This window comes from Pelobates fuscus, chromosome 7, assembly GCF_036172605.1.
Source record: "Pelobates fuscus isolate aPelFus1 chromosome 7, aPelFus1.pri, whole genome shotgun sequence".
Classification (NCBI taxonomy): Eukaryota; Metazoa; Chordata; class Amphibia; order Anura; family Pelobatidae; genus Pelobates; species Pelobates fuscus.
Window position 1 is genome coordinate 13,271,162 of NC_086323.1, and position 21,761 is coordinate 13,292,922.

General features: G+C 42.1%; 1 protein-coding gene across 2 annotated transcripts; it reads left to right on the top strand.

Annotated features, from left to right (window-relative positions):
* Positions 1–757: 757 nt before the first annotated feature.
* LOC134568529 (uncharacterized) lies at positions 758–20,737 on the top strand. 2 transcript variants are annotated; one of them, XM_063427168.1, is made up of 3 exons: positions 758–1,081; positions 13,063–13,189; positions 18,014–20,737. In XM_063427168.1, the coding sequence occupies exons 2-3, from the start codon at positions 13,183–13,185 to the stop codon at positions 19,267–19,269; spliced, it is 1,263 nt and encodes a 420-aa protein (XP_063283238.1). In that variant the 5' UTR covers positions 758–1,081; positions 13,063–13,182; the 3' UTR covers positions 19,270–20,737. The 2 variants fall into 2 exon arrangements, with proteins under 2 accessions (XP_063283238.1, XP_063283236.1); XM_063427166.1 differs by lacking the exon at positions 758–1,081 and having other exon boundaries at positions 12,885–13,189.
* The last annotated feature ends 1,024 nt before the right edge of the window (positions 20,738–21,761 follow it).

The window sequence follows — 21,761 nt, forward strand, 5'->3', positions numbered from 1 at the left end:
CTGTGGTGTGAGTGTATGTGATGTGTCTGTGGTGTGAGTGATGTGTCTGTGGTGTATGTTTCTGTTGTGTGTGGTGTGTCTGTGGAGTGAGCGTAAGTGATGTGTCTGTAGTGTGTTGTGTGAGTGTGTGGTGTGTCTGCTTGCACTGTATTGATGGCTGAAGGGTCCTGGAAGGATTATTGGGGTGCTCAGCCTGTTTATCCCGCCCAGGCTCCCCACATGTTAATGGTGAGTGTCACATTAATTACAATGTGACATGCAAACTGCAACACTCACTGCTTAGCAGACATGGGCTGCAGTACGAAAACAAAACAAAACTGACAGATCTGACAGTTGTGTAACTTTCAAGTTTAGACGCCATAACCTGTCTTACTGTCACCTGTCACCACACCTTCACTTAACCCTGCCCTCCCCAGGCACAGAGCTGCCACCCATTGTGGGCAGGGAGGGGGGCAGCTGGCAAGGCGGGTCCTCACAGACACAGACTGGAAATACATGTTTAACCCCTCACATGGAGGAGACGTTTGGCTCAGTTTGATGCAGCAGAACTAATCACCCAGAAAGTAAAGTGTTAATCTGAGAGAAGTGTGAAGGGAGGAGAGACAGGAAAAGGGGAGAGACAGTCAGAGCAGGGGGGAGAGACAGTCAGAGCAGGGGGAGACAGCAAGAACAGGAGAGACAGTCAGAGCAGGGGAGACAGTCAGGGCAGGGGAGAGACAGGAATAGGGGAGACAGACAGCCAGAGCAGGGAGGGACAGGCATAGAATCATAGAATTAATTGTGAAGTGTTGCATTCTCTGCATTAAACTGCATGTATTGCATTCCCTGGATTAAGCTGCATTTATTGCATTCCCTGGACTGAGCTGAATTGATTGCATTCCCTGGATAAAGCTGAATTATTGCATTCTCTGGATTAAGCTGCATGTATTGCATTCCCTGGATTGAGCTGCATTCATTGCATTCCCTGGATAAAGCTGAATTTATTACATTCCCTGGCAGAGATAAGGTGCTATAAGGAAGGATGAAGAGGTCTCCCTGAGTTTCCCAGGCTGTGTACAGGAATGGCTGATCACAGGAGAGGGTAAGGACTGATACATAGTAAATTAAATGCAGGACAGGATACAAGGTGTGTGATATCTGGAGATATACTATAACATCTGCACCCCCATCCCCTTCCCCCAACTTTAATGTAACTATTGTGCACACCTCCAACTGTTACTGTAACCAACATCCCCCCTACTAGTACCCTGCACACATAAACCAACTGTTACTGTAACCTACACCCCCCCCCCAACTAGTACCCTGCACACATAAACCAACTGTTACTGTAACCTACACCCCCCCCCAACTAGTACCCTGCACACATAAACCAACTGGTACTGTAACCTACACCCCCCTAACTAGTACCCTGCACACATAAACCAACTGTTACTGTAACCTACATCCCCCAACTAGTACCCTGCACACATAAACCAACTGTTACTGTAACCTACATCCCCCCTACTAGTACCCTGCACACATAAACCAACTGTTACTGTAACCTACATCCCCCCTACTAGTACCCTGCACACATAAACCAACTGTTACTGTAACCTACATCCCCCCAACTAGTACCCTGCACACATAAACCAACTGTTACTGTAACCTACATCCCCCTCAACTAGTACCCTGCACACATAAACCAACTGTTACTGTAACCTACATCCCCCCTACTAGTACCCTGCACACATACACCAACTGTTACTGTAACCTACATCCCCCCAACTAGTACCCTACACACATAAACCAACTGTTACTGTAATCTACATCCCCCAACTAGTACCCTGCACATAATAAATGTGGGGGCTTCTTAAGGGGGAGGTAAGATATACAGATCCAGCCTTTAGATGTGACATTCCTGAGAGTCTGTCATTTTCCTACATTCTCACCTTACTGGGAGCTTCTCTGATAAGGATTCATTACTTCATGTATTCTGACATTTTAATGCAGGTTATAATGCATGCTTGTCAATATTCTGATATTGTTTAGTTAGCTCGGAGTAAAGTGGAGAGTCAGATTATTTTATCACTTTCTCTGGCTCCCACCCATTTTGACATTATTTACTCAGCACCAACATACAGTGTAGAGGTGTACAAAGGGTTAGGTATAACTACAGGGTTCTATTCCCTAAACAGTGATTTATGGTAGGTAGGTTGACAACGTGCAAATATTACGTCAAATGATTTCACTCCAACTTATTAGTATTAGTATTTTGTGAATAGGTCACAGGAATAACTCAGAGTGGAGAGATTATGATATCAAACATGTAGGAACAAAATACAAGAAGGATTCCTCGTCTTAAGAGCTTACAGTCTCGGTCCAGGCTTCAAAGGTTAGAACACAATTCTAACATCCACCAGTTCAGATAGCACGATTTACTAATTCAGATTTTCCGCAGGATAACCACTATCAATATGTTTTATTTCAAAATGTCTAAAAACAAGTATTTAAAAAATAAATAAATTGAATAGCACATTATTAAAGTATAGGAAAAACGTAAAAAACGACAATGTGTCGCATATTAGAAAATGTAACATTCTATAAAATATTTATGAAACTTTTTATGTGAAACCTAACTTGCGCAACAAATATAAAAATACAGAATATTGGGGTTCGAGCTCCCATTGCCTACGACTGCTGTATGAACTGAAAGATTCAGCCACAATGTGCAAACAAATCAGGACATTAGATGTGCACAGTTAAAGCCTTGGGTAATATTTAAATAAATGGCGTTTGTAATACGGCAAGGCCATAGATTATTCTCGCAGTATATGTTTTTAGGCTACCCTGACGGTTCCATTTGTAGAATTTGGCTGTTAGGAAGTTGTTCTATTTAAACCATCCCAAACATATCAGTTCTGTTTATCTTGTTTCTATAGAGATCAGCCTTTGTTTAGTAACCGTCCAGCCTTCATGGATACATAATGACACCTAAGCACCATTTATCCCTCAAGCTTTGTAGTATATTGTTTGCCTTAAGGCCAGTCCGGCAATGTGTGAGTAGGTGCCTGGAAATTAGAATGACTGTACAGCCATAAAAATGTTTATTTAATGTGTCCTATCTTTGTGATGTACTGAGCCCCGCATCAATGAATTCTGAACAAGAAGCCACTGGCTTTCACTAGTTTGAATATTTCGTGTGAAAGTGGCTCTGTACATAGCTGTGTTGTGATTGGTCTAACCCGCTTCCTAGATGATATCGTGGTCATTGGACACAAGGGATCTGATGCCAAAAAATAGATACAGGTTTCTTTCTGAAACATATTATTTCAGCTTTTACTTTAGCGATTTTCAAAGGAGAACTGTCACGTCACATTTAGTGATGTCGGGAACATAACATTTTCGGTTCGCGAACGAAGGGGACTAACACCTGGACTGTGGCATGCCGGAGGGGGATCCATGGCAAAACTCCCATGGAAAATTACATAGTTGATGCAGAGTCTGGTTTTAATCCATAAAGGGCATAAATCACCTAACATTCCTAAATTGTTTGGAATAACGTGCTTTAAAACATCAGGTATGATGTTGTATCGATCAGGTAGTGTAAGGGTTACGCCCGCTTCACAGTGACAGACCAAACTCCCCGTTTAACATTCCATTTGCACAACCGCAAACTCCCCATTTGCACAAGGTTGGATACCAAGCTAGCCATGTCCCGTTCCTTGTCCTCACTGATGTCATTGAAGGTCTCTTCCTCCACCCAGCCACGTACAACACCAAGGGTCCCCGAAAGGTGACAACACCACCGTTGTGCTGTGACATCACCCTTATACGCTCTGTAAAGCATACTTTTTAATTGATTTTGGAACTGCTGCATCCTTTCCGACTTGCCATAATTCGGTAACATTTCAGGCACTTCCTGCTTATACCGGGGGTCTAGTAGCGTGGACACCCAGTACATGTCGTTCTCCTTCAGACTTTTTATACGAGGGTCCCTCAACAGGCACGACAGCATGAAAGACCCCATTTGCACAAGGTTGGATGCCGAGCTACTTATGTCCTGTTCCTCGTCCTCAATAATGTCAATGAAGGTATGTTCTTCCCCCCAGCCACGTACAACACCAGGGATACCAGATAGGTGACAATGAGCACCTTGGGATGCCTGTTGTGGTTGGTCTTCCTCCTCCTCCTCAAAGCCACATTCCTCCTCTGACTCCTCTTCCTCACAATCCTCTTCCAGCGTTGCCGCAGGTCCAGCAAGCGATGCTGATAAGGCTGTTTCTGGTGGTGATGGTGACCACAACTCTTCCTCTTCACGCTCATCTACGGCCTGATCCAGCACTCTTCGCAGGGCACGCTCCAGGAAGAAAACAAATGGTATGATGTCGCTGATGGTGCCTTCGGTGCGACTGACTAGGTTTGTCACCTCCTCAAAAGGACGCATGAGCCTACAGGCATTGCGCATGAGCGTCCAGTAACGTGGCAAAAAGATTCCCAGCTCCGCAGAGGCTGTCCTAGCACCCTGGTCATACAAATACTCGTTAACGGACTTTTCTTGTTGGAGCAGGCGGTCGAACATTAGGGATTTGGTGCCTATTGAGTAAACAATAGTGGTTGCAGGATTCTGTGGAAATAGTATTGGTATCAATAGCTGCAATGTGAGTTCACAAAGTAGCAATATTAAATAAACAAATGTATCAGCTACTTGTATCTTTTCTTCCCATATAAGGGCAAGAAAAAAAATTGCTTAATAGAAATTATCTAGTAAAGGTTCTATCATATATATAAACCAATACACTGGGGAATAGGTAGAATAAATGGGCGAAATATATTGTCCCACTGTAGTAGAAATTTTTAAATGCTATGTCATTTATATTGTGCAGCCGACAGATTGCTTAAAATATAAAAGATTTTATTAGCAACAATACACTGTCTATAACTTACACATTTAATATAAAAGACAATAAAAGTTCCCAAGTATGAAGAGCAGTTGCTGCCAAGTCTAAAGTCCAAAAGATGTAAAAAACTCTTCTCACCGGCCGGATGAAATCGAGTGTGAACCTCCTCGTGCTATAAACAGACTTGCTGCCAGCCGCGTGCGTTTCACTGCGGCTCTGGTTGCGTTCCAGCCTGCGCTCCTGGGAATCGATGTAGAATGCCGCCTTACGCGTTTCGTGATCATAGGATCCCTTGTGGAATAAATGGGGTGATTCTTGCCGGATCCCAGGTGTGGGATGAGGGAGTATTAGTGTGAGTCCCTGCCTGGGTAAGTGTATTCCCAAATCCTGGATACGACCTCAGGATTGGTGCCAGCGGTAACAGATTGTCAACCTAGGTCAGGCCAGAGTCGACATATTTATTCAATAAGTCGACATATTTATACATTTTATCAATCAGCTGAATGAAACACAAACTGAAACTTATTTTGATTTATTTTTCGAGTAATGGTTGTACTAGGCATTTAACCTTTATTGATCGACTCAGAACAAACTTATTTACTGTAAGATTCAGTTGATATGAACCCGGCACCACGTAACACGGACTGTCAAAACTGCTGAGTACACTTGGTAAATTCGGGAGATTGAAGTTCTCTACAGGAATGTGTGATCTTAAAACAGATTAACATCATTTTACTAATAGGAACCCAGGGCAGGCGGTTTTTGGAAATTACCAGGAAATAAACAAGACTACACATTAGTTTCTTCCCACTTCCTGTTATTTATTGAAATAACTCATTTAACACGCCTGTTAATAGAACTAGATTTGTAAATTCATAAAATAAATATACCTAATCACTGAAATCAGTCTTTTCCGATAAGTCCTTCCCCTCTCTTTTCCTAGCCAGTTTTGTGATTGGCGAGTCACTGATTGGCTGACCGCTCTCAGCCAATCAGCGGCACCCTTGTCTAGTGGCCCTCTGCTCTTCCTGAAATGGCATTCAGAAGCCAGATGCCGCCTGGGGGGAGTGGACATCACCGCTTGAAGCAACTTAGGAGTTAAACCGTTCGAGAACAGTGTAACCCCTTGAGCTATTAGTGCTTCTGGGGTTTCCTGACACCATAACAACTTTATTTAGATGAAGTTGTTTTGGTGCCTGGAATGTCCCTTTAATATGAGAAATCTTTTAGTTTTGTAATATTTTTTATATATTGTGACATAATTTTATATATGATATATTTTTTGATATTTTTATATTTAAAAATGTTTTTTTTATTATTTACATATTAAATCATTTTAAAAAGTTTATCCAACAATATTAAGTCAAGGCTCAGATTTTGGGCAAAAACTGTATTAAAAAAAAGTAAAAAAATAAGTATTTTACATTTGGTTTAGTCCTGTTTGTGTCTCTACTAAATATGTGGTTTAATATTATTTGCTGCACATGGTGCCATGGTAGATATTTTATAATATAAAAATATAGTAAAAACAGATGTTAGTTACCCTGCCATGGTCATGATATGGGGTCACTTAAGATATTTTCTAACTTATCTGTTGGATTATAAAATTAGCAAATAGTTTGTCATCTCATGGCAGCTCGCAGTTTAGCAAGTTGACCACTTTATTGTATTACTTAAATTTATTTTAATAGGGTGCGGCTCCCCCGGCTCGTCTAAAGTATGTACACCCCACCTGGTAAATGAGCCGGACGCTCTTTCTACGGAGGATGTCGATGTTCCTGAATAAACCAAAAGGAAATGGCCGCCTTCCTCAGTAACACAGGAAGTCCCAAATTCACCCTTAGACCCTTTAATGTAAATCTGCCATTATTCCCTGTGAATAGAAACCTCGTCTCATGGTAAACTATACAAACCGCGCACGCTGAGCGAGCTCTCGCTAAGATAATACAGAAAGGAAAAATGAAGGAATAAATATAATAAACGTCTCTCTGTCTGAGCAGCTTGGGATGTACGTACGATATTCTATATTCATTTATTAATAAAATATTTTACCAGGATAGATACATTGAGATTTCTCTCGTTTTCAAGTATGTCGTGGGCCCACAAACATTGCATCATTACAATAGGGTACACTATAATATTAAAAATACAAAGTAACATTAAAATACACAGTATATTAAAAATACAAAGTGATATTAAAATACACAGTATAATATTAAAAATACAAAGTAACATTAAAATACACGGTATATTAAAAATACAAAGTGATATTAAAATACACAGTATAATATAAAAAATACAAAGTAATATTTAAAGGGACACTGTAGCACCCAGACCACTTCAGCTCACTGAGGTGGTCTGGGTGCTGTGTCCCTTTTGCACGTAGTACTGCAATGTTAAACTGTTTACATTGCAGCTCTAGGTCTGCCCTCTGTGACACACAGGCAGGCACTAGAGGGCTTCCGGAATTCAAACAGACTTTTGGTCCGTTATCTGACGCTGGACATCCTCACGGACCTCCAGCATCAGATTTCCCCCATAGGAAAGCGTTGAATAATGATTTTCTATGGGGAGGTCTAATGGGAGCGCGGCCATTGCTGCGCATGTGCATTTGGTCTTCCCACGTCGGCTGACGTCGGTGGGGGAGGAGCATAAGCGAAGCCTGACTAAGCGCAGAGGGACAGCGGCATTGGATTCAGCTAAGTGGCTGAATGGATTTTAACCCCTTCAGCCCTGCGGGAGGGGGGCACTGTAGAGACCTACGATGCCAGGAAAACAGGTTTGTTTTATCGGCACTATAGGATCCCTTTAAATACACATATATATCCAACACAGAACAAGTAAGAAATATAATCAACCATAATTACAGGCGCGTTCTGTTCTGAGATATGTATCTGAGGATATTCTTAATATCTATCACTTTACCATCTTACATGAGTCATATCCAATATTAATTCATCCATCGGGATATTATGTAATCTAATGGCTCCCATTGAAAATGTAACTTGTTATGGCTTAGAGAAGCGTGCCTGACTGTTTAAAAAAAAAAAAAAATGTTTTATTCAGTTACCTGGCATGAAAGGTTAATACAGCATTAATTGGGATTTTGTCATGTTTCCTAATCATTGGTTTCCATTTATGTGTTATCTCAATGATGATATCGGTATTATCTAATCATTGGTTTCTATCTTATTCATGATATTCTTAGTATCTAATCTATGGGGGACGCTGGTTGGATGGACCAGTGAAGCTATTGCCCGAATTACTGGTGGTCAGCCTGACTTGAATGCACGCCAGTCTGCTCGCCAATCAAGCAGGGCGGCCTACTGAGAGGCCCTTGTGTCCTGGAAAGCAGATCGCTAGGGAACAAATTCTAGACAGCAGGACAGAACCTGAAAATTGGGACTGCTGGGGGCGGAGCCTGACGGGCAAGGGGAACAGACGTGTGTGTCCCGAGCTCCTCGTGGAAAACGAGAAAAAGCGACTTTATCTTCGGCAACTCTGCCAACAATGCCACCGATGGGCAGCATAACGCCCAGGGGGAACACAGCGACACGCTCCAAGACTCTAACGAGCAGATTAGACGCGGGAGCCCGGAGAGACACCGTTGCGGCCTACTACACCGGTCCGAGAGAGAGGCGGCCGATCTCTCTGTGCACTGGTAATTCGAACATGCAATCCCCCTCCCTGCCTCCCTCCCCCCCCACTGGACCGGCGGGGGTTATCCCGGTCTTTACCCAACAACTCGATTACCCAAATCAAGTGACACGACACAAGCACCCTGACCTAACCCAGGGCCCACCCGAGCAACTCAAAATGGCGACGGAAGCAAGGCCTGAAGATACGACACAGGAGTGGAGTACCCCAGCCCTGTACTCTGTGGACCGCATGCTACAGCGGCTGCATGAGCACTTTAACCAGCTATGGGCCAACCTGGAGAACGTCCTGGGGTCTGGCCAGCTACAGCCCCGAAACCGAAAGCAAGGCGGCGGAAAAAGGAGAGGGCAGAGGACCCACTCGGGCCTTAAACGCATTGGCAAGCCTGCACTTCATGATACTAGCCCACCCGGGCCGGGAGCCACTAAGGGAGTGACCCGGAGGCATCGCCCGCATGGACGGAGAGACGGCCACCACAGACGGCGGCAGATCATCAGATTCCCCAGTCACTCCTACTGCGGGAAAGACACGGCCCACAGAAGAGTTCGGGTCAGTGGCTTACGGATGTCGGCCTTCACCCCAGCCTGGGGCTGGAGGGAGGACTTACCTTGTCCCCGCCGAATAGCTGCCTCTGCAACCGATGCTGCCACAAATGCAGCAGGCCGTACACGGAACCCGGAGCGGGTACGCAATCCGCAAGAGAGTTGCTACCGGACCACAGACGGGACCCGAGCACACAACTCACATACACAGCGGGACAAACAAGCAGCCAGAAGAAATCCACAGCTTGATCGGCTGCAAAGACGCAGCGAGAAGAAATCAGGATCCTCCAGGGACGGAATGGCTCTGCCGAGCCGAGGCATTGGCTGACAGTGCCATGTGCCCTCGAGTGAGGTACCCATGTCCCCCTCAGGACTTACAGCCGTACCCAGCTTGCCGGCACCAAAAAAGGCAACATCAATATACACATGTCGAAGTTAATTTTATGTTAAATCGAATTTTAGCAGATTGCATTTACTCATCAGTGACCTAACCAGAGCTAATTTAATGATTACCAGCTACTCTACATTATGAATCAGGGCATATTACAATAGATAACCCACTCACTCTGCTCAATACAGCGCTGTTACACTGCTGCCTATTAAGTGACGCTGTATCATTTAAGTGTACTGCGTTTCTAGCGGTTTTTGTTTTTTATTAAGTTGATCTAGCATGTTATCTGGCAATTTACTTATATATAAATGTGCAGAGATGTACCTTGTCTGTTTTCCCCTCATAATTTACCAACACCCGCTCCATACAATGTTTATCATACTAAGAAGCTTGATGTTACTTACGTTGACTTGTCTATTGCTTGTTACACTGCACTATATGGCATAGCTTGTTGGTACTAATTAGACTTGCATGATTACTTTACAAAAAAAAAATGAGACAGATATGAGTATACTGACCAACCATATGGTTAACGTCTTGTCTTATGCACTAACTCCTTTATTTTTGTTCACATTCTGTACCGCATAACTCAATGTCTCAATAAAAGAAAGATTTACAAAAAAAAAAAAAAATTGGGACTGCTCCACTGAAATTGGGCTGGTTGGGAGGTATCAATGGTGTGGGTATCCGTGGTACCTGATCAGTCATTTCAGGGTTATTATATGTGTTAGAGTCAGACATAGATGGACGCAAGGTTGTTCCAGGCGCCCCGTAACAGAGGGCCAGATTGTCCTCCCTTTAGGTGCCTGTCCTTTTTTGGGTGAGCTCCTCTGGCGGAATGTAAAGATAATGACAAATGGCCACCGGAACTGCTTAACCTTATGATGATAATGTTGTGTTTTTATTTCTCTTTTTAACTAGTCTACTTGTTCGTTGTAAAAATATGTTTAATCAAGCTGAAATAATCTTTAACTAATAAAACAAGTATCTTTTCATGATTCTGAATTTATTAAATGTTCCAATTCTAACATTTGGTGCACATGTTAAAGAAATGTGCCCAGCGTTCTTATGATGAGTTACTGGGGGTGTAGCTATAAAGAGTTTTTGGGGGTCCATGTTATTTCCATTTATATCTGTACATGATGGAGAAGCAGGGGTATGGATAATCTGTCACCAGTAGCACAGATCTCTCTAAATAGCTTTAAATCTTCTAGAAAAAAGATGATCATTGGGAAACCTAGATGATTGATGGTTAGGGGAACGCCACTAAATGCTGTTTATATTCAACTATCAAGTAGAGCGACCAAAAGGGGGAGCAGTACAAAAAAATCTATATTTGTACATTATATAATGGTGGGAAAATGATATTATACTCAGAATTTGCAGTGCACTGATTGACCCATTTCCACACCCTTTTGTTTTCCTGAAACAATTGCATGGACCAACTTTACCTGAATCAAAATGCCCTGTGAACAAATTTCAAACCACGGGAAAAAAGGTTTTTTTTTGGGGGGGGGGTTGTTTGTTTTTCAATTTGACAGAAAGGAATTTTTTTTTTGACAAACTGATTTGACTGAACAAAATTTTTTCACTGTACACAATCTGTACTAGACTTGAAAAATGTGGTTGACCAAATCTATTCGCCTGGAAAAATTTGGAGGAATTCCCGATCACCCAAACTTTGTATGACAGAATGCAAAAGACTAATCTGTAGCATCATGGAGTCCTGATCTTTTATTCTCCCCGCTAACTCTATCTCTGCCACCCCAGAGAGATATTCAGAGAAGGGTTATAGTATGGATGTAACAAACCCCTGTATCAGTAGGTTAGAATAAATGACGGCCTCTCAGAGAATGTATGCACAGAACCCCCACATTATGATTAAAGGGACACTATGGTTACCAGAACCACCACAGCTTAATGTAGTTGTTATGGTGTCTATAGCCTGTCTCTGCAGGCTTTACAATGTAAACACTGCCTTTTCAGAGAAATGGCAGTGTTTTCATTTCTGCATAGTAACCCCTCTACTGGTAGTCAGTAAATGGTCAGTAGAGGTGCTTTCCATCTCAGTGCTGTACTGAATCAGTGCATCTTTCTTATGGGAAAGCATTGGAGTGGCTGAGATCATCAACACTGATGATCTCAGCCGTTGAGGCGGTGCCAGCCACAGCAAGATCGCTGCGTCGGGGTAGAAAAGGTGAGTAAAATCACCTTTTCCATGCGATATAAGGGGGGCCAGGGACCTAAATAGATAGTAAACCATGTAGTGCCTGCATACATGTTTGTTTTCCTGAACCCAGTGTTCCTTTGAGTAATGATTAGACTAAATGGCACACATGTCTGAAAATCTTTCTGGATCGATACACATACTTTGTTTCATAGAATTAGCCTTAACCGTGTAGGGAGCTCCCATTCTCTTACATACCGATCCAGCCCCACCCTCCACTCTATCTGCTGATAAGGAACAGATAGCAAATAGCTTCGTCACCCACGGTTTAACTGTCTCATAGACGGAGATGCCACTTTAAATACATTAAAACTCACACATTCTTTTAAAACACTCTACACTCTCACCTTCTGTGAGCTGATACAGACGTTCTTACTTAATTGAAATGGTTAAAAGTCTTCCAGGAAGAGGTGGGATACGACCATTGAAATGAAAGTAGATTTCTATAGCTCATATTTACATTTATAGAGGGATTTGCTCCTGTCGAATCCTGTATTAGTTAAAATATCAGATCTATGGGGGGGAAGAAAACCACTTGTGGGGTGAAGCTCCTAAAGAAGGGACTTCCAGTGACCGCCTTTTCTTCCCCCCAGTATTGTTGTAAAGGACAAACGCATTGATGAAAAATGTAAATTGTGTAAATGCGCATAATTTAGTTATTAGGTATCCTTAAAAATCCATTGATATACAAAGTACCATGTATCGATTTAGATTGTAAGCTCCTTTGAGCAGGTCCCTCATCATCTCTAACCCGCTGTGCAGCACTGCAGAAAATGTATGTAATAATAAACAAATAAATGTGATTTGATTGTTTTTTTTTTAATGTAAAGAACTTAGCAGTGAAGGGGTTACAGCAGTTGACTTTATATTGATTCCAACTAAGACTTTTGTCAATAAATGGTGTGAAATCTGATCTAGTGATTTTATCCTTCGATTGCAGCACACGTACCCCCAAACTCTGTTTTAGGGTCCTTTCACTGTATATAGGACACCCTTTAGGGCGAATCCAAGGATTGACTTCCCGCCACTTTGTAACGTATTGTTGAATATACTGACAGTGTAATAAGGTTCAGTTTTGACCATTTCCTGGTCTTCTCACGAGGTTGGTTAATTAATAACATTTTCCAGAGCTGCACAGCTCTCCACCCGTTCAGGGGAATAATATTTTATCAGTGCTTCGGAAACACATTTCCCTCACTTCAGAAGCCGCGGTGCCAGATACATATTTACACCTGCCCAGTTCTCGCCTTGGAAACTGACTATTTAAAATGTTTCTGCTAAAATTAAAGTTTGTTTAAATGGATGCACAGCTAACGTATAACGGGAAGTTATGTGTAACTTTGCATTTTATTTGTTTTTTTCGCACAGTGCTGAATATCAGAATGAAATCCACCAGGATCTTGTGGAGGTGTGAATCCCAGACTATTGGATACTAGTGAGAAGGACCTTTTCTGGATCCGAGATTCTGGATCCGTGTTCCTTCCAGTCATGTCTGGTGAGTAGATGGCTCCTGTCTGCGTGGATAGTGAAGGGTACACATGTAACAGGCTGAGAGTAGGTTGGGATACAGCCGAAAAGTTCACATTTCAAGAGAGTATCTCTGCCTGTTACATTTCCCTCGTTAGTAATGTTTATTGAGATGTCTCTGAAATGTTTCAGGGGATCAAAGGCCATTCATTGTCGTGGTACAGTATTTCTGTAGATTGATTGCCCTATACGTGGTATAGGACGAGGCGGTTAATGGGAACCCCCCGCTGTAGTGGAACACCAACCTCCATTGTGCTGTGCCAGGTACAGGAGGTGGTATCTCTACAACATCTGCGAATCTACCTTAGGACGCCCCTACTGCAGGATTTTCAGAAAAATCAGTGGCCATGTTTCAAACCTCCTGGGTCTGTTTTAAAATTACCTGCAAGTTTCATTTTTTTACTTATCTTCTGGCAGTTGTCCTCTCTCCCTGTGATCCTGGTCACCCCATGACAGCCATACAGAGGGATCATCAAATACAGCATTGTATCGGACACACAGAGACGTGCTAAAGGATTAGACAGAAATGCGTTGCTAAATCATGCTGCAAATGGGGGTTACGGGGGAACGTCTTGAGTGGGACTCTGAACAAATAGCCTGGGTACTGGTAATGGCGTGCACAAGCATAAAAAATAATATATAAACACAGAGACAACAGTAATACGTGAGAAGCAACACAGTGAGGGGTTAAGTAGATACAAATATTACCCCCATACATTCGCAATCTGTAGAACAATTAGGACTCCTCCATGTCCTCAACAAGACATACAATAAAAACAATCTACAGAAAGGATGAAGATAAAAAAAGGAAAAAGCTCATATTAATATTATTATACAAACTAAAAATATATAGTGAAATGCACTCACAAACCACCATCATCAGTAAAATCCGCAGCAGGAACTGATATCTTCAGAGCAGTGGCTTATATACCACGGTTGCAGGGGTCGCAGCTGCGACCGAGCCCGTCACTCCAGGGGGTCTGGCCGCCCTGCGGACCTCCGCAATCGGGTACCAGCTGCCATGTTTTCCGGCACCGTCCCGCGCGGCAAACCACCGGGGCCGCATGTTAAGGAGTCCATCGGGTGGCCCATGCTGTCAGGGCCACCCGATGGATATGGATTGTCATGGGGCCCGGTCAGCGCTGGGGAGGGGGGCCCATGGATCACTTTCGCACCAGGGCCCCATGGATTGTGTGTACGCCATGGCTTCAGAGGAATAGTCGATCATGCTAAGAAAAGAGTGCAAGACATGGTGCAGAGATCCTTGATAAAATCATACATTTAATTACCAAATGCACTAATTACAAAACACAAAAAAAACTTGAGGCAAATCAACAAGACATCAAATCAATGAGTCCTTCTGTGACCAGGGCAAATCATCTTACTTACAGAATATATAAACAAATAAAAAAACATCAATAAAATTAAAAATCAGAATAGAAAACTCTGCCAGGTTTGGAGCCCTACGCATTTCGTCTGATTCAGCTCGGCCATCCTCAGGACCATAAAGATCAGTCTGCTTCTCCTAAGAGCAGCATTCCCTCAGTCTATGCAGGTCTATTTTTTTAACCCTAAAGGGAGGCTCCGCCATCAGCCAATCCGTGTGGGGAGTTTTTTGTCTCCATTCTGTAGATGGTTTTTATTGCATTTCTGATTGATGTGAACACCATTATATGCCAACTGTTAGGTGATCGAGAGATTAACAATAAATCATGTGTTACATTGTAACAAGACCTACGTGTCGATGGAAAATCTAGTGGTTTATTCACTGAACTGTAAGTTCTAAGTCAACAACTACATCTAGCGTTTGTCAGCTGCAGTATTCAAATCAGGGGTAAACGTCCATCCACCAGCTTGCTATAGCTAACTCTTTAGTAAATGAGCCTAGTAGTTAGTTTTCTGCTGGAAATCAATGAATATTACTATTTGTGGAAAAATTAGCATTTTTGTGGCTTTCTGTAATCCTGTGAAGCCATAGTGAAACCATTTTTATGTCCATGTGCGTACGGACTGTACTAGTCATTAGCGGCCGGCTCAGGGTTATAGGAGTCTCAGCTCAGCCAGGCTTTGAGCAGGGTATAGATATGAGGCTGGTAATGTGGGTTTTTACTTGGATTGTAAATGATCCTGCAGTTTATATTACACGATTCCTGCATGTTGGGGCATCATTTTGTATACAAGGATGCACAGTAACACTTAGGACAAACAGACTAATACGGGGCTAGGCAATGTTCGACACTCCAGATGTTGTGGACTACATCTCCCACAATGCTGTTACAGCTATAATGCTGGCAAAGCATCATGGGAGCTATAGTCCAAAACATCTGGAGTGCTGAAGGTTGCCTATCCCTGGACTAATACATAGTAACAAAATACCTTTAATTGATCACAAGAATATGCCATTACGCCCAGACAATTATGTTTGAACATGGGGACTGGATTGGAGGCGAGGGTGGGGCTAAATAGGCTGCGGAGGTGGAGCTAATTGCCTCTACACTGCCCGATTATGCTGCACACCGGAAGCAGGAAGGAGTTCCTGCTTCAGCAATTGCTACACAGGGACTGCAAGCCTCCACATCCCCCCCCTCCACAGCACAATGGAAAAAGGGACCTGTGTGTGTGTGACTGTTTCCCTGTAACTGTGTGTGTGTGACTGTCTGTCTGTAATTTGTGTGTGTGTGTGTGTGACTGTTTGCCTGTAACTGTGTGTGTGTGACTGTTTGCCTGTAACGGTGTGTGTGTGTGTGACTGTTTGCCTGTAACTGTGTATGTCTGCCTGTAACTGTGTGTGTGTGTGTGTTTGTCTGCCTGTAACTGTGTGTGCGTGTGTGTGCATGTGTGTGATTGCCTGTAACTGTGTCTGTCTGCCTGTATGTGTGTGTGTGTCTGTCTGTCTGCCCGTAACTGTGTGTGTGTGTGTGTGTGACCATTTGCCTCTAACTGTGTCTGTCTATCTGTAACTGTATGTGTCTGTCTGCTTGTAACTGTGTTTGTCTGCCTGTAACTGTGTGTGTGTGACTGTCTGCCAGTAACTGTGTGTCTGAGACTGCCTGTAACTGTGTGTGTGTGTGCCTGCCTGTCTGGAACAGTGTGTGTGTGTGTGTGTGTCTGACTGCCTGCTTGTAACTGTGTGTGGGACTGTGTGTCTGTCTGCCTGCAACTGTTTGTGTGTGACTACCTGTAACTGTGTGTGTGTGTGTGTGTGTGTGTGTGACTTCCTGTAACTGTGTGTGTGTGTGACTGCCTGTAACTGTGAGTGTGTGTGACTGCCTGCAACTGTACGTGTGTGACAGTTTGCCTGTGAGTGTGTATGTGACTGCCTGCCTGTCACTGTGTGTGTGTGATTGTCTGTAACTGTGTGTGTCTGCCTGTAACTGTGTGTGTGAGTGCGTGACTGTATGTAGCTCTTTGTGTGTGTGTGAGAGAGAGACTATCTGCCTGTAACTGGGTATATGTGTCACAGCCTCTGACTGTCTGCCTGTAACTGTACGTGTGTGACTGTTTGCCTGTGACTGTGTATGTGACTGTCTGCCTGTAACTGTGTGTGTGTGTGTGACTGTCTGTAACTGTGTCTGTGTGAGTGCATGACTGTATGTAGCTCTGTGTGTGTGTGTGTGTGTGTGTGAGACACTATCTGCCTGTAACTGTGTATATGTGTCACAGCCTCTGACTGTCTGCCTGTGACTGTATGTGGCTGCCTGTAACTGTGTGTTTGACTGTGTGCGAGTGACTATGCACCTGGGACTATGTATTGGAAAGTCTGTGATTGGACAGCCACAGAAAGTCTGGGAAGGGATCTGCAGCTTTTGTAAGCTGGTTTTAGATATACCCCCAATAAGAATGCATGTATGGTTTAATTGGGGGTATATCTACCAAAACAGTGATTTATTTAATGTATTTATTTTTATTGATTTGGGCAGTGGCATGTCCCTTTAAAATACATTTTGTGGATCCTGAGTGGTCGTTTAGTGTAATATTTATTTATTTTAGGATGTCTTGTCATTTGTTTAAATTTGGGCCCTGGCAGGATTAAAATTGCCATAAGACTAAATGATAACCACACGTGATAGAGGGAAAAACCCATATTGTAATTATTTTCAGCTTGTAATATTGTGTTTCCATAGCTTAGAATTACCAGAATTCTCTGTAATTATACAAATAAGAGAATATGACGTTGTCAGCTTTTAGATGATAAAGTTACATTTTTACAGGATGGTTTCTCAATGCCCCTTATATTATAACACATTGTTTTTCAGTTGCCATTTGTAGGATTTAATGTGACAATGTCATCTTTGGAGAGAGCTTTCACTCTCACTGGACTTGTCAGCATGTCACTGGCTTTTGGTCAGTCCTGTTTCTCTGACATCAAGCAAGGCTCGGCTAAAGTTGTGATGAAATGAGGAGGGAATGACCAAAAACTCCCATCAATAAATTCTCACATAAACTGCTTCACCGAAAATACAAATCCGGAGGGAAAGCATATTGAGTACTACGCGCATGTATCTTATTAAGCAGGAAGGTCACATGATCTACAGAATCTTGTTTCCTGAAGGTTAATGTGAGGATGGAACATCTGGTTTGTCTGTTTCCTGTTGTCGTAATTTGTAACCGTGACACTCTCACTTACTCATATGTCTAATTAGTATGAATATACATCTACAATAAGAATCTATGTTAAGGATCACTGGTGTGTGTCGATTATCGCATAGATTATAAATCTATTACTGATACATTTATCCTTTGAATTGATAGTTTTCTGTAATTTTAAATATACTTTTCTTTTTTTCTTCAGATCTCCTTCTTCTACCAGAGACATTGTTTCTGTGGTTGCTAATTGTTTGTGCAAGGACTGAGTGGACCCAGGACAATCCATGTAACAACTGCACTGTCTTAGACAATACGGCCGACTGGTCCTCTCTGCGGTCAGACCACTGCTGTGTGAAGCTCGATCTCTCTGTCGACACCATGGATTGGAACATCTTCACTGGACTCGCCAGCCTTCGGGTGCTCCATCTCTCTAGCTCTGGGATTTTCGAGATCACCGACGTGGAAGGAGGGAGAATTCCGACACATGTTGAGTATCTATATATGGATCACAATCATTTGAGAGAACTTCCTGATGGTTTCCTTAGCAATGCACCCAACCTAAAGGTGCTTCACCTTAACTTTAACAAACTGCATTACCTCCCCAAAAACTTCATGCTTGTCTCCAACCAGATAGAGGAGATAGACCTTAGTTATAACAAACTGACTTCACTACCACCAAGTATACTCAAACCTTCCCTCTCTGCACTTGGCTTTGTCAACAACAGCCTAGAGTGTACCTGTGCCTTGTACGACCAGTTGGAGCCACACTTCCATAATAATGACAGCAGGAAGTTACTGGAAGAAGTGGTTTGTACTTTGCCGAGAGATGATAATGGATCGAAGCTCAGAGATCTGAAGAGGAGCAACCTCTGCAGGTCCCATAGTTTAACTGTGGTCCTTATCTGCATTCCCATTCTGGTAGTGTTAGGGATTATGTGTTGGTATTTATGCTGCCGTCGGCAAAAGGGTGGTTATGCCAACACAAGGCAAGAGAGCAGCCTAGTGACTGTGGACCGCAATGGTGCTGGAAATATGGGTGATTACCATCACTATGAACCAAGACAACATTTTCAAAAAGACAGAAAGGCAGTAGAAATAAACCAGGTGAATGATCCAATCTTGTTGAAGCCTTCTGCAGCTCTATTGGGCAGCAGCCGGGATCTCTATGAAGAGGTGGAAATCAAACTTGGGACCTCTGCAGACCACCTAGTAGAGAAAGATGGTCAGGTCAATCAGGAGAGCCCTGGTTTGATGCTGGCGGTTGAGGAGGAAGAGGATGAAGTTTCTAAGGCAGGAGAAGATCCAGAAGTGGAAACAGTGAGTGTGACAGATGTAATGAAGGATTCAACAGACCGAGAGAAACTTTACTTGAGCCAGGCTACGGACTATTATAGCTTGGTGCCTGAAATAGAGCTGGAAGACTCTGATCATTGTGAATATGAAAGTGTGGACCTTTCATGAGAAGAAGTTCTTCAGCCAGTGGCCTAATGATCATTTAAATCGAGCAGATCATAAGAGTACAGAACAAGCCAACATTACAATAACCTGCTATCTCCAGAATCTTAGTGCAGTACAGGCAATACACCAAGATTCTCTGAGGTTTTAAAAAATAAAGGATAAGCCTACATCAGACCTTTCTGGTTTGGAACGGAACTGGGGTCATGGGTCAGGTATCAATTACAGGGCTCCGTTACACGATTTACTCCTCCAATCCATTTCTGTAGCAGAATCACCCACAACCCAATGGCAACAGCGAGCATGATTCATGTCCTCTGAATGGAAGTGGTACATAATGTATTGTTACATTATAATTATCTCTGGAAGGCACTATTATACTCCGTTTCTGAAATGAAGACCAGTAATCTATGCTTAAATAATTCCGAGTGTGAGACATTACATTTACCTATAACATGCTGGTATACTGTCAATCACAGCTACAGTTACAGGGATAATGATACAAAGTGACCATTAAGACCCTTAGCAGAACAACATACCTCACTCATAGCATTCCTCTAAAAAAAAAAAAAATACTCAATTTTAACGGGAGATACATTAAAAAAAACTATTGTGGTCTCTTATATCACATAACATTAAAGCAAAATAAAATGTTGTAAGATTATTTTTATATTACAATAATATATTATAATCAGTTTGCAGTTGAGCAGATAATAAAGATTTGTATCTCACGGACCAGGTGACAAGGCAGAAGGATGAGGAGACAGGACTGCAATAATTTAACAGCAACTTACTGAAGTATATTATAAGATCTCAGCTACCAATTGTCTTACTATCTCCAGACCCAATGTCTGCGTTTGTTTATTACATATTACAGTATTCTATTTAGTAAGTAGTATAATATCTCCAATATTCATTCAAACGTTGGTCTTGGAATAAGTACAATATTAATTGAAAAACATTCTTAGGAGGGTATTGTGAAAGGTTCCTTTTAATGAGATGTTACACTGGTCGAACTTTTATCACTAGCTTTAAACTTTATATTTGTATTTTCACTGAAACTGTTTTGTATATATGTTGCTTTGTTCGTAACTTACAACTACTGACACTGCTACACTGTTACTGACGGGAGCTTAGCCTTTTATTGTCCCCTGAATGTCAGCTTCTCCGTGCCTTATTGCTGGAATGGACTTCGAAGTGTCTGTGTTTGGGTGTGCTCCTAGTGGGCAGTGCTTGGATAAATGGCAAATGCAAATCAATGTCTTCCCATGATCCTCTGGTACAAATATATTTTGTCACTGCACCAATACTATTTGTATTCAATTGTTACCAGTGGGTTCTCTCTACCTTCAGTTACAGATTACAAACCAAACTCACAAACCTATAGGGATGTAAAATCAGGGGATAGTAGTGAAGTAAATGAAGTTGCACAAAGATGACAAGATGTCAGAATGTTTATTAATTAAAATATATAAAAACAAAGTCATTTCGATAAAGATAATTATTTACGTACATGATAAATAGTTATTTCTGAATTCAGAATTTCTGTTTTGTATTGTAAATGCCCCAAATGATTGTTTGCCAGCCCACTGTGCTTACTTATACTGTAGCTGCAGTTTTACGTTTTGTTTCTGCATCAAAGTGATAAAGCTAAAGATCGAAATAAAAAATAAAATAAAAAAATTAAACTATATATTTTGTAGCAATATAGCACACACAATGTAATCCTCTACAGAGTGGTATTATGTACCGTCATGTAGCACACACACTGTAATATTAATATGTACCGTCATGTAGCACACACACTGTAATATTAATATGTACCGTCATGTAGCACACACTCTGTGCCGGCATGTTCACCTCTGACCCTCGTGGTAACGTCACACAATCCCTACTAAATGTCTGAAATAGGAGTATCAGGCTGACTTTTGGGGTGCTAAGTAAACACTAATAGGGTTATTTACTTAAGTGAGAATTCAAAGTGAATTTCAAATTCAAGGTCCGATTAGCCGAATAGTAAGATTTTTTCCAGTTCACTATTTTTTAAACCTTACGTTTAACCCCTTAAGTACACATGACGGAAATATTCCATCATGATTCCCTTTTATTTCAGAAGTTGTGCCCTTAAGGGGTTAAAATTCACCTTGAATTCTCACGTTAGTGAATAGCCCTGTATGATTGTATGAAAATGTGTGTAATTAAAAGATCACTGTTATTGTAAAGGTTGTACAGTATTTGAACTACCTATATTTAACTAAAAGTACATTACAAGAACACGTGTATCCGACACAATCTGTTCAGAATGCTTGGTTTAGTAAGACACCGATTTCCCAAGCTGACAGTTATATTGACCTCTATCTGCTGCCAAAACCTACGTATCGGGAAGGCGGGCGGGGGGAATGTCGCTGCTGATTGCACCATTTATAGAAATGTTAAGGACAGCTGTTATTTATAAATAATTCCCTGAATTTCCACATCATTTGGAAAATTAAACAAAA